Genomic DNA, 14,569 nt, shown 5'->3' on the forward strand with positions numbered 1-14,569 from the left:
ATGGATGCCAGAGACAAACAAGTTCTTCGCTCCCTGCGCCTGGAGTTATGTGCGGACCTGCTGGTAGAAGGCCTTGTCATTCAGTATCTCTACCAAGAAGGGATTCTAACAGAGAACCACATACAAGAAATAAGATCCCAAGTCACCAACCACAGAAAAACCATGATGCTTCTTGACATCCTGCCTACAAGAGGGCCCAAGGCATTTGAGACCTTTCTAGAGTCCTTGCAGGAGTTTCCATGGGTGAGAGACAAACTTGAAGCAAAGCGTAATGAACTTATGCTATCTTGGCCTGCAGGTAAGCTTAACCTGTTAGTGGCCCAGGAACCTCTTTCTTGCTGATAAGGAGCAGTGTTTACGGGTCTAGTTCTTACTGAAGTAGTAAACGGTGTCTCATTCATACAGTATCAGATTGTAGGTAGAAGCCTACATGACTGAAAGTGCCTTCTCATGTAGGTTATTTTTCAGAATATTTAATCACCTGAGCCCATGCCTGGAGTTGGAAATGCTTCAGTCCAGATAGAAATTCACTACCTGAGTAAGAATGAGTCTATGGCCAGCCTTTTTTCTTTTCTTTTTGGTACAAATGGTATTGATGGTAAAAGCAGATGGTAGTGGTACAAAGGCTGCAGTTTGTAGTAGACAACTTGCTTCAGAACAGCTATTGAGTTTGATGTGTATGCAGTTAATGAATAGCTTAAGTATCCATTTGTACACCACAAGAAACTGTCTGGTGATGGCCTCAATGTCAGAGCAACTGTCACTCTGGAGACAGCGTTGCTGCAAAGCATAACCACATGATTGGCTCATCCTGTGTGGCTTCTCTCTGTGAATAAAATTCTTGTATATAGATGTTACAAGAGTAGTGAGGGATAAAGTTATGGGGAAATGGCAGCTCTGTTGCCCTGGTAAGGAAAGATAAGAAAGGCCCCAAGAGCTGTTCAAAGTAGACTAATACTAGTAGTAAAGATAGCAAGCCAAAAGCATGTATAAAAATGAACAGATATCATACTCTGTATGCCCAGATAGGGAAAGATGAGAGCCTTACATGCATTTAAAGCATATGCTTTATCTGGAATAAAACTACAGAAAAATTATTTGCATTGAAGATTTACAGCCCATTCCTGACTTGTGCCGGCTGCCGTGTCGAAACTCCTTAGGAGGCCGACAAAGGCCTCCACTGGCGCAGGGGCCCACACCACCGGTGCCCGGAAGGCACATGCCGGCTTGAGTTGTCTCAGCGCCGGCATCCAGGCCCAGACACTGGTCCCCGAATGCTGCCGCAACAGCGCTGGACCCGGACGCCACCGCAGCCTCCTGCTGGCCTCCTGACGCCAGCACAGGCCATGGCGTTCCCAGGGCGTAACCAGGTGGGGCTCATATTATTTGCCCCCTCACCATGACAAAAAAGGGAGAGTTAAAGCTATAAGGATTACTCTGTCATCTCTTGTAAAATCTCTTCCATTTTTCCTCTTCATCAACTCCACCCACCAGGCCATCTTAGACCTGAGACTTGAGCCTCTTCCAGCTTTTGAGGCCCAAACCATATTATCTAATAATTGTTTATTAATATTTATGAACATTGTTTAAATCAAAAACTATGTCGGTTAATGAAAATCTTTCGTTTGCGTACATTTGTGGCTGTAATCTGAGAGGAGATATTACATTTTGGTTTGATAGAGATGAGAATAAAAACAAGTCAAAAAATTTATCAGATGCCAAAAAAAATAACAAAGTGTCTAAATTTGAGGCCACCTTTGAGCTTGAGGCTCAGCACAAATAACCCTCCTCACCCCATTTCTGGATTGGCTGGCCACCCCACTCTCTGGAGACTCTCCTGCTGTTTTCTACTTTACTCCTCCTCTCATGGACAGCAATGGGTAGCTGGCCTCCATGAAGGGGCGTCAAGTGATTGGTGGGCTGCCTTTCTCTTCCACTTCCCTCAGCTCTTGTGGGACACTTATAGGTGCATTCCTACGGAGAGTTACTCCAGTCTAAGCTCATTCATTTCAATGGGCTTAGACTGCAGTAACTGTCTTTAGGAATACACTGTTAGGCATTTCCTGGCTACCTCAGTGTTGCCCCAGTATCCAGCTTGCAACCTATGCATTTGCTGCTATTGGCCGTAGTTGCACATAGGTTTACTGCTCCTTCTTAATCAGTTGTATGACAAAACAAAAAGTCTCATACTAGTGAGCTTAAACCATCCAAACTGGTTAGAGTGTTTGTTTGTACAGTAGTTTAGCTATTTACTAATTCACATTGCACTTTTGGCTCCAGAGTGTGTTAATCAACGTTGCCAAACATTTGTGTAATTTAGAAGAAGACCATGCTTAGATAAGAACTTTTATTTGGCCACTTGGAACTGGATAGTTCCCAAGGAAGAGTCTAACTCAGTCCTGCTTCTGTGGTAGTCAAAGCAAAATGAGAACATCGCTGCCATGGCTGCCAGGTTGTGCAATTTTTAAGTATCTTGCTTCTGTGATCTAGCACAAAACAAATCCCCATTCCATACTTGTGAATGGTGGGCCACTGAATGAGAATTACATAATTGTTTCAGTTGCTGAGTCCCAGAGGCTTACCAACCTGTGGCAGTCATGTCTCCATATATGGGAGCATTCTTACTATGTTTAATGTCTGGATTCAGAGCCAATTCAGAATATTTTAACTTGCTTTCTTAAGAGGCTTGCCTTTGATTCTGCTGGTACTGGGTGGGGATTTGGGAAGTGAAAATAGATGTATTGGGTGCCTCTAAGTCAAGCTCCAGAGATGCTGCCAGTACTTCAAAGACTTCCTCATACCCTGCTGGTTATGTGGCAGTGCAGTCTGGTAGGGGCCAGCTTGGGTAAGCCATGTCTGTTGGCTTCCCCAGTGCCACCTGTGGCTGGAAGCAAGCCGAGTCCTGGTAGTGCCTCCCCTAGTTGACTGTTGCAGGCAACCACTTGGTTTGTGTGGGTAGAGAACCAACCCTGTCTGGGGTCTATATCACTTAAAACAAGCACATCTCTATCTAATCTAGCTCCCTCCCTCCGCTCATACAGTTATAGAAAATGAAGGAATAAAAATGCCTTAAGTGTTATTCTTTACATTTCTGTCCCTGCTATTGAAGTTTCTATTTTGCTGAAAGGCACACACAAACACAAAGCAGGTGAAAGTTGGGATAAGACCATGAATAAGCAGATTGCTTATTTATTTATTTACTCCATTTATACCCCAACATCATCACATCAGCGATGATGAGGGAGATGCTCTGGTATTTGTGCAAAAAAATCTATGGTAGAAGCTGATTTCAGCATAGAGTTTTGCCCAAATATCACAGCATCTCTCCTGTCATCGCCTGTGTGATGACATCATTTCCAGAAGTGACATCATCATACTGACACCGTTGAGGCATGGGCCTCATTTTAAGCCTAGTAAGACCCCTGCTGGTCAGCTGGATGGTGCCAGGGAAGGGGCCCAAAGCAGGGAATTCCCTGCCCCTGGCAGGATCTAGCGACCCTGTTCTGATAACTCTGTTTAGTGGAATATGCTTCTATATACCAGCTGCAGGCTCAGCAACATTAAGCTGAAGAGTGGTATTTTGGAGGAGAGTTGCAACAGAGTGTGATGGAATCAAATCTGAAAATTAAGATTCTTTGTGGCCTTCACATGATTGTGGGGATTACTTTGCTGGGCCAATAATGACTTGGTCTATTTATTCAGATTTCTGTATGACCACTTTTATTCGCAAAGAATGGAGGAGCAAAGTGATTAATTTGGGGAATGTTGCTAAATATTAATGTGGCACAGAAAGGTATCAGATGTATCACAGAAAATCACTGAAGCTGCAGAGTACCTATGTTGTTGTGTTCCAAAATCTGAAAGAACAGAAGAGGCCTGCTGGATGAGGTCAAAAGATCCATCTAGTCCAACATCCTGTTCCCAATAGCAGGTAGCCAGCAAGCCCAATAGCAGGTAGCCAGCAAACCCAGAAGCCAAAGGGAACTTACCTTTCCTGTGGTTTGGGCCTACATTAGTGGCTAATGCTACAGGTATGTTGTCTGTGAACCTAGTAACAACATTTAGTAAGTCTGGCTGAAAGCTGTCAGTAAACCAATCCTCCATGAATTTATTTAATCCCATTTTAAAACTCATATATATGGCTAAAAGAATGCAACTTAATTGGCTGTCTCAATTCCTTAATGTCCTCTTGCTTTCAGTTAGCCATCAGAGATCGAGGAAGACACACTGTTGGTGAAACAGCTTCATGGTAGAATTCTGAGTAGTCTTACGATAGGAAGTACCCAGTGTTTTCTGTTTAAATTGTTTTCCTGGAAAACAGGAGCAGACTGCTGTGTGGCGTGTACAGCTGGAGGGGGATATTACATACGCAATGCTGTTCCGCTGCAAAAATAGGCGCTGCCGCTAATTGTCTTGTACACAAAATCTGCCTGTATCTGTGCCAAGATTTCTCATACTTTGTTCGAAGGCCTTTCCAGATGACATGCACACCCCTTGATTTTTTTTCCTCATAGTCCTCTGTTGGCCTTATGGCCGATCCCTCTCTGGTTACATAATCTTCTGCCTGCAAGTAAAGGAAAGCTGCTGGTTTGGACTCATAAGAAAGGCCATGCTGGATCAGACCAAGGTCCATCAAGTCCAGCAGTCTGTTCACACAGTGGCCAACCAGGTGCCTCTAGGAATACTAGTAACAATATTATATTCTCACTCGTGCTCTGCCTTTCACAGTCTGGAAAAAGATGTGGGGTATTCACTCTTTCAGAGAAGAATATGGGACAGATACAAACTGAAAAGCCAACACACACAAAATGAAAGAATCCATGCAATGGTGATGAGAATATAATATTGTTACTAGTATTCCCCCCCCCCCTTGTTTTGGGGCTATGTGAGCACTCTGTGTTTGAGTGTTATGGATGGGGAGTGCTTAGATTAAAATAGACTAAATCAATGTTGTTAGCATTGCAGGAGGAGGAGAAAATTTGTCATTTATCAGCACTGTTGGCGCTGGGATCATTGAGGCATCTGTCATTTGTGCAAGGATGTTCCACACAGCATTTACTACTGCAGTGGCAACACTAGCTGGTTTTGGAGGGGAGTGGGAATCCACCTCTCCTGTGTGACTGCAGTATTACATCTTGTGTTTGGTGGTGATTCAGTATCTCTTAGGGCAAATGGCTGGATTCCCCACAATGATTGTCCAAACAACAAAAAGTGGTGGAGGGGAAAAATTGATAGTTAAGCAAATCTTGATTTCAAGTCATTTGCCTCTTCCCCCCCCCCCCCAAACAGCCACACACTGGATTTTTCATTACAACTTTTTTTTTTAATGCCTGGCATAAATGAGAAGAGGGAAACTTTTTTTACCCACCCAACATGAATCAAACATTGTTTTTTTTCTTTACGATATTTTCCTTTGTAATTCTTTTTATAAGAGACATATTATGCTTGTGTGGGGACAAAAACAAAATGAATTCCTCTCTTGAAAAACCAGTTAAAAATAAAAATCATCCTGTAAGAACTTAAAATAGATTTGTTTTAAATGTTTATGTATTGTCTGCAGTATGCAGAAGTTTTGAAGGTTTTCCAGCCTGTCTCCAGAAATTTCCTAATCCAGAGTTGGCAACCCTATAAATGTAAAAACGATTGTTGTGCCAAGTATGAACAACTGCCATGATAGGATTACTTCCTGAGAGGAGAGTTATTTCAAATATAAGCAATCTTGTCAAAAGGTATAGTAGTCTGAAAGCCTCTGTATAGCATTTATAATTCTTAGGAAACGTTGTCTCTGTTGGCAAGAAAGAGCAGTTCTTTCTAGGAACAGCAAGTTGTTTGCACTGTGTGTTTCCTTAAAGTGGAAAATATATGCTATAGAAGGGAATTGTATTTTTCTCTGGAATATTTTCCTACTTTACTCTCCCCCCACCCATGTTCTGCACCTGGTTCCAAAGTATATTTATGGGGAACTGATGCCTAGTTCTCGGAAGCAGCAGCCACAGCGCAAAGCCTCTTTGCTTTTTACCACTTCAGAATGTCGAAGGGGCCTCCCCTGACTGAATATTCCAGCATACAGGGGGGAAAAACAAATCCCCAAGTAGAGCAGATGTCCCGGAGCCTTGCCTTTTCTCCAACATGCTGCTTTTCTGTGGGTTGTTTGTCTGTTTATGTTGATGGTAGAGCATTCTAGTGATAATGAGCTCGTCCTGCATGGGGTACCACCACCTTGCTGGCTATTTCTGAGAACTGTGTGTCTTGGGGTTTTTCCATACATGAATATATTCTTCAGATAGTTGTGCTGTGTCTTTTGTCGTTTGTTTGCCTGAAAGCGTTTTATCTCCAGAGGTTAAAAAAAAGGTAAAGGTCCCCTGTGCAAGCACTGGGTCGTTCCTGACCCTTGCGGTGATGTCACATCCCGACGTTTCCTAGGCAGACTTTGTTTACGGGGTGGTTTGCCAGTGCCTTCCCCAGTCACCTTTTCTTTACCCTCAGCAAGCTGGTACTCATTTTACTAACCTCGGAAGGATGGAAGGCTGAGTCAACCTTGAGCCGGCTACCTGAAACCAACTTCCGTTGAGATCGAACTCAGGTCGTGAGCAGAGCTTTTGACTGCAGTACTGCAGCTTACCACTCTGCACCATGGGGCTCCAGAAGATACCTTTCTTTTAGTAGGGAACATGATCTTCTTGTTAAGCATATGTAAGACTTAGTCTACAGATTAAAACTACATTTGCTCTCCAATTTATAGCTTTTTTATATTGGAGGGAGAGACAAAATTGTGATTCAAAGGAAATGATCAGAAGTGGCTAGAATAATGTTGTCCTTTTAATAGGGCATGATTCAGCCAATGGTTTTAAGTTTCTAGTGAGCAAATTAAATACCCCCAATAGAAAACTTTAAACTAGTAGTGGCTACTCTTTAAATTGCAGGTATATTTTGATCCATAATTTCTGTTCATTGACAGTTGTAAATTATTGGAGGAGGGCATTTCTCAAAAGATTTGTCCCTTTATTGCTTAATAAACTCTTCCCTTTTATGATCAATTGCTGAGGAAAGTTACTTTTTTTTTCTTCCCCTGGCTGGCCTCTTGTTTATTCCTAGGTCCTTGACCCAAGTATTCTAATAAGGAAGTGGCCATATTGACACAGTGTCCTCGCATGACATAATAAAGCAGCATTTTATACACACAGACAATCCTCCCCCACTGTTTGTGCGTCTATGTGAATTGTTCTAGTGCTGTTTTATTCGATTGAGGGCCATTAAGTGGTCTTGCATTTGTTTTTTGTATTGCCTGGGAATACACATTTTCAATTCCAAGCAAATTACTGTAATAGAATTGTATACCAGCATGTTTGGCCAACCTTTTCATTGGGAGAAGTTGTATGCAGTAAACAGAGAAAATGGTTCTTGGGGGGACAATAAAAGTTTTTTTATAGTAGCATTTGAAAATGTTCTTAGTCGTTGGATAGATTATGAAGCATTTGCACAACTGACGGCAGCTCATCACTCATTAAAAACTGTAGATGTTACATCTGGGAATTTGAATAATGTCAAGCATTATGAGATTTGCTTATTGGACCTTACCTGTGCTTTGGAGTCAGAAGTGCAGGTTCATATTAAGGAGAGCCGATGTCTTATGTCATGAAAGCTGATATTGCAATTTCCAAGAGGTAATTAGGACTTACTAACTTATCTGGGATATGAGGACCACAAGACCATCCCAGCTTTAGACTTCAAGGCACCCCCACTTCAGTTCATCAATTATTTTTCCAGCACACAAGCCTTTTGAGAAGAAATACCCTAGATTCCTTTTCCATGACAAAATATTCTCAGGTCAAAATAGTTGACACGTCTAATACATTTGAACAGCTTCCTTAATTTGGACAATGTTCTGGTGATATACATTGGTTTTCCTTAGCGAGGAAATTCAGTTTGAGCAAATAATTTAAGGTCAGTGCAGTGCACAGTGACTAATAGCCTAGACTTTCAAGCAAATCCATAAAACTGGCTACCACACGAAATGTCTTCTTTCATCCATTGGCTCAAAACCCCCCGCAGTTGTACCGCTCGTACGCATGGGATGAATATTTGTTGTATATACTGCATTGGGGTCTAATGTGGGGAGGGGGAGAGAATAAACACTAGAACTGTACCATCATTTCTTAGCAATATCACCTGGAAATTAGGGGCAGTACAATTCATTGAAGTCCATTAATTTCAGTGGGATTAGAAAGTTTTAACTCCATTTAAGTCCATTAATTTCAATGGGATTAGAAAGGTTTAACTCTGCATCAGATTGTACTGTTAGTCAACAAAGGGGACAGTGCTAAACAGGTCTACTCAAAAGCAGTCCCACTATATTAAGTGGAGCTTACTCCCAAGAAAGTGTTCTTAGGATCACAGCCAAAGTCTACCCGGAAAGTGGCTATTTACAAGTTTGGAATAGCCAGTTACGTCAGTGTTAGGTCTTTACTTTAAACAGCCAGTCACTGGGAGCTAAATGTGCTATCTTCTACTATCTTCAAATATTTTGAAAGCCAAGTAGGAAGAATCTAATGCTACCTATGAACAAAGGGGAGGAGTAGTGGGTGGTGGTGTTTATAGTAGAGTAAGTTTGATGAAGGGGTGGGCAGGTCAGTTTGACCAAAACATCTCATGATATAAGAAATAACAAGTACAAACCCCACACACAGTGTGCCATAGTCAGCCCTGACCTCTGATCTGGGTGGCTGACGCTACTGCAGTTCTTGGATTCAGTGAACATTGGCTTAGAGCCTTCAAGCTGGTATTTGGATGGTGCTGGTGAGTTGCTCAAAAATACAAATGGGGTTAATGTTTTCTTCTGACGACATCACCAGAACCTTTTGAACAAATAATTTGTTCAGTGTTCCCTTCTATCGTTTCCTCATTGGGTGTTCATCTCAGAACAGATTGTGTACCTTGTAACTTTCCCTAAAATTCCCTGAACAGTGTCTTTAACATACTCTTAATTTTCACCCAAATAGTTGTATACCAGGTAATACATTCATGCCAAAATCTAATTGGACTTTTACCATATAATCATCTGCGGCCCTTGAGGGAGGAAAATTGCAGTTAATTGCTGCTAGGTCTTTTTTTTTTCCTCTTCCTTCACTGGGCTTGTCCAGAAAACTGTTGAATATGCAGTACAAAGATAATGATCCCTCTTTTCCAAGAAAAAAATTAAATTCACAGCCGCTACCCTTCCCAATAGTTTGAGAAGCAGCAGGTGAAACGGAAAGGTTTTGACTAATAACAACAATACACAGTACTCAGGAAAATCCCTAATTTTTAATTCTTCAGACGGGTTGAAGTGTTCTGAAGAACTTCCTGCCTACAGATGCTACTAATATTTTAGTAGCATCAGCAGTGCTAAGTCCAATACTGTCTGGGGTTTCTTTCATGGAACTGAATGTTTTGCTTCATAGTAGCCAGTATTTATTCCCAGCTATTTTTGAATTGCCTGTTGGCTCATCTCCATCAGCTGCTGTTGCTGATGTTATTTATGTTTGCTTCCCCAATATTGAGTGAAGATCTGCTCTTTCTTTTGGCAAGAGGATAATACGTTTTATCGGGGGGGAGGGGTGGGTTCATATCTTGGGAAGGCAATCCAAGGCACTTTCCATCCCCAGTCACTGTACTACCCAGTCTGAGGGGTGCTCACAATATTCCTTCTGATGTTGTAGAGGATGTTGAGTGCAGCTTAGGTGGTGTGTGGTTATGTGTGAGCCAAAATGTTGTACCTTTGTGATTCATATCCTGGACTGTATGGCCGTTTACACATGGGAGGTTTTGCCTTGGATTTGCCGCTCTCTATATGCACATTTTCCCCATCCACATTCTCAAAACTCAACAATAAGCCCCTATGCAGAGTTTTGAGAATTCAGATGGGGAAAATGTGCATCTACAGAGTTGCAAATCCAAGGCAAAACCTCCTGTGCATAAATGGCCTATGTCACTTTTTTTTGTGTTACTGCTCCTAGTGTCTACCTGGGTTGTTTGGGCAGGTACACCTTCCCTGCTGGAGACTCCTCTGTAGAGATCAATAGAGCAGTAGCATTCTGAATACTGCTTTTGGTGTAAGCACTATGTTGTGGATATATTGACAGCAATTATTAGACCATTGCATGGAAAAAGCAAAATTAAATCCAAATCTCCTTTTGTTTGTATAAGTACGAAGACTGCAGTAGAATTTATTGCACTGCAAGAACTAGGAGTCATTTTCCTTCCACTCACGTTTCAAGGCTGCCTAAATTGCTAACAGAAAAGTGCTTAGCGGAACTTCTAGTGTATTGCAGAATAAATAAGCACAAAGCTTGTATAATATACTCAAGTTTTATATTGTCAGACCCAATCACTGGAGATGAGCTACTTGTGCAGATTGTCTGTTCCAGACAGCAGTCATTTTGTTCAGCATCTCCTCATGGGGTTTTCCTTCCATAGCACTCATAAGGCTCATTCCTACTACCTAGCGATTCATCCCAGCAATCCTTGTTCTTCAGCACTCATCCTGTAGTCTACATGATTTATAACACACCAGTAGTGATCAGGTGGAGCTAGGAGCCTGAAAGAGCCTGCCCCTTGCTAGAGCACACTTGTGCAGGCATTGGAGGACCCTCTCAGCTCTCCCCCAGGTTGAGTCTCATTCTGAAATACAGATTAGTCAGGAGTATGTGTGGGCATAAATCCCAGTGGACCAAACCCCATTTAAAAAGACAGCAGTGAAACAATCTAGACATTTACTGAATAGTGTCAGGTACAGGGTTCTAAAAGCCAACCAGAAGAATGGGGTTGCCAGTTCTCTTGCTTTTCAAAGCCGCATTAACTTCAGAATCACAGGTCAAGCTGCCCCTATCACTGTATGTCCATGATGGGTACAATTGTGTTGGTCAAACAGCTGTCCTACATGCAGTTTTGAGTGGTACAGGAGCCAGATTCGACTGTTTGCCATGCAGCAACACAGCAGCTAGAATGCAAACTGATAGCTAGAGCTGCAGGGCATGCTGTAGGCTCAGTGAACGGGGTCTGCTTGTGACCTCTACCCTGTTGGAGGGCTGCCTGGAAGGAGTCGACACAGACACAAGGACAGTTTTAAGTCATGTTCAGTGGCAACAAACAGTAGGTGGATTCCTCCACTGCACATGATATGGCTACAAATTTGAGATGCTGTTTGAGAGCCTATATCTGCCTCACCCATCACCCTTAGTGTTTACCACACTTTAGAATTTACCTGTTGGTGGAAATAATGTAGTCATTGAGGCAATGCTCACCCATCCCTTGTAGGAAGTTTGGTAGGACTTCTGTATGCAGTTTCTGTTCAGGCTGCTCTGTGGGGTCTGCCTCTACAAGTGTTTGGCCACCAGTAATAATGGTTTTCACAGGATGACTGGTAGTCATCAAGGAATGTGATTTTGCTCCCTTTTCTCCATACCTATAAAGGTAATGAGTCCCAGCCGGCTCATCGCGACCCCATGAACCTCTACCTCATGGGGTTTTCGAGGCAAGAGATGACCAGAAGTGGTTTGCCATTGTCTGCCTCTGCATAGCAGCCACAGTCTTCCTTAGTGGTTTCCCATCCAAGTACTAGCCCTGCTTAGCTTCTGAGCGCTGACAAGATCAAGCTAATTTGGCCTATTAAGGTTGCTATGTTCATCATCATTATCATTGTTAGCATGATGTCTCATTGATATCTGCTAACTTACCTCAGGGAGGGGGCAGCTTTCTCCATGAGCATACTTACTATGTGTTCTGTGTTTAGGATACTGCTAGCAACCATTGAGGGAGAAAAAGGTTGTTGAGCCAATACACAGTAGCTACATGTTGGGGGTCAGGGGTCCCCTTCCTACCTTACCTATGTTGGGTTCAATGCCACTGAATCTTGATTTGGAGGGGTGGGGGATCCAGATGGGTTCTGAGGTGGAGAATCAACAAGTGTTCTGAGAGGAACAATGTTGTTGATGTACTGTACCAGTGTTTGTTCTCATGCTCTGCTGCTTGTGTAAAGTCCTCAGGCGAAAAGGGGTTGTGAGCAGAAAAAGTTTAAGAAGGCCTGTTCTAGAGTGTTCATCTCCAAAGTCACCCTGTATATTTGTGTGTTTTTTTGTTTATTACATTTCTTTAGAGGCACGGTGGAAGGCAAGGAGGGAAGGAGTGTTTCTACATAACATTATGCCAACACTGGGGGTGGGAAATGGAATGAGGAAGCGTAGGATGTCCACTAAATGTCCACTAAATTGAGCTCTGCCCCAGCAGCCCCCAGGACCCCCATCTCTATCCCCTGTACTGGCATGGGTGTACCCTGTTATGGTGTTGCTGGTGCTGCTGGGGTGTTATGCTGGATTGTGCCCCTAGTCGCTCAGGCTTAGCAAATTTACAAAAGCCTGGTTCCTATGATCAAATAATGTGTAATTATATTGACTAATCAAGAATCATGTTTTGGGCTCCTTTTCCATGCACATGCCACTGTGTTCAGTGGAGTTTTACTTAGCCTCAGGCCACTGGCATGGTGAACTTAGGAATGGCTGGCTGTGACTGAGGGTACCCTTAGGCCCCTACAAGATTTGTGTGGTGTGGTGGATCTCCTTTCTTTGGTTTAGTCAACAGACGCTCCTTCTACTGCGTTCCCCTTGTCAAGCAGTGCGGGAGGGGAGCGATGTCTCTGGGAGGGAGAGGCCTTGGGAACTTCAAACAAAATTATTGGCTTCAGCCTACACCTGCCAAAGTGCTCAGTGTGTGACCTATAGAAGCAAGGCTGCTGTGAGGAAGAAAAAGCACCTGTTTGTAACCCTCTGCATTTATTTGGTGTCTCCGAATCAGGAGGATGATTATTGGAGTTCTTAAATTCAGACCTAGAAGAGTAAATCTATAAGGAGTATGTATAGTGTAAAAAAACACCCAGATTTGTTTAGAAGAAGAGAATTGAAATGTGAGTTGTTATTTCTAATTCAGAAAAGCCTGTTCTTGCAAATTACATAAGAAATTGTGAGGCAATATTTACTTTGCAGCTGCCTTCACTCTCCTCTGGATAAGTAGAGAATTCATGTTTTTCCCTTGTGGTGTCTGATTTCTGGTCTTTACAAGCAATGTTATAAATTCCAACAACCTGTCTTCAAGTTAAATTTAAAAGGTATATAAAAAAACTAGAATTCATATTGACATGGCCATGTTATTAGGAATCATAGAAACATCGAGTTGGAAGGGACCTCCAGGGTCATCTAGTCCAACTCCCTGTCCACACTTTGAAGTAGGTATCTTAGAACCATGCCCAATCTGTAGACGCAAGGGGAAACCCACAGTACTCGCATGGGGATCCCTTCCCCCTTTTAGCTTTCTTACTCCCCTATCATGACCACTGGGCCCAGCAAGTCTTCCCCCACCTCCAGTGAGCCTGGCGTGTCTCCTGGTCTCTACCACTGGGCCCACTGAGGCTTTCTTCCCCTGCCCACTATCGCTGGCATGCCCCATGCAGCTTTCGCTGGGCCCATCTTGGCTCCCTGCCCTCCATCATCACTGCTGCCATCCAACCAAGGAAGACGCAGTAGGTGAAGACATTTTTTTTGGGGGGGGGGTTAAACCCCCAAGTGTCCCCCCCCCCAGATTTTTCTGCAAACCTGGAGAGTCCACCAAGTTTGCTGAACAGTTTTCTGTTAGAGTGGGCCTGGTCCATGCGTTTAAGTATTCACAGCTTGGTCTACACTTGACTGTTAGATATATGATAAGTCCAGATCTATGGATTTGTTACTTGCTACCTGTCTGCCAGTTTAAACGTTTTATTATGTCTTTTTTCTACATAAGGTACAAACTACATAATTTCCTGGTATTTTATTTAATGGAAAGGGCAGTGAGTTGTAAAAGAACCCAAAAGAGGACCCACCAAGCCAATTCTGTGTTTTCAATTAGCTCAAGCAAGAAATTTTTTAATTTTATGCAAACTATTTAATTTACACTTTCACACAGCCCAAATAATGCACTTTCAATCCACTTTCAGTTTACCTTAAAGTGGATTTTGCCAGTTCACGTAGTAAAATCCACCTTCAAAATGCATTGAAAGTGGATTGAAAGTGCATTTTTTGGGCTGTGTGAAAGTGCCGTATTTGTTAAATTTCGCCTCTAAAGCTGAGAACTGTTACTCTTGATAAAGAGATGAGTGTTTCTGTCGTTTAAGAATATAGTGCTCTCTTGGGCAAAATTTTAAACTGATTTCAAGTGTGAAAAGCTGGAGTTAAATTTTAAGTAATATTTTTATGTATGAGAACTAAAGGCAAGGATTTTAATTTTTTCCCCCTAGTACTGGAATAGATTTGTGCATGCAGGGCAAAACAGATGACAGAAAATTCAATATTGAGTTATATGGAGCTTCTGAAGAAGCTGTATGGAGTACTAGTGAAATAACATGGAAACCAGAAGTAAGATATATCTAGATAGAATCTTGTATATTAATACATTTCTATTTACAGTAACCATGTCTTCTCAATAGTTTTAATGCTAGGGCATTTCAGTATCTTATCTCTAAAAGGTAAGGTGCTTGATTACAAAATACACCCTCAAGTTACCTATG

General features: G+C 42.4%; 1 protein-coding gene across 1 annotated transcript in view; it reads left to right on the top strand.

The window, feature by feature from the left end:
- Positions 1-14,569, top strand: part of CRADD (CASP2 and RIPK1 domain containing adaptor with death domain) — a 32,492-nt gene continuing 17,923 nt past the window's right edge. The window contains exon 1 of the mRNA XM_056846524.1: positions 1-298. Within this exon, the coding sequence (XP_056702502.1) occupies positions 1-298 (298 nt within the window). The remainder of the gene's footprint in view (positions 299-14,569) is intronic.

The sequence above is a fragment of the Euleptes europaea genome, chromosome 3, assembly GCF_029931775.1.
Source record: "Euleptes europaea isolate rEulEur1 chromosome 3, rEulEur1.hap1, whole genome shotgun sequence".
Taxonomy (NCBI): domain Eukaryota; kingdom Metazoa; phylum Chordata; class Lepidosauria; order Squamata; family Sphaerodactylidae; genus Euleptes; species Euleptes europaea.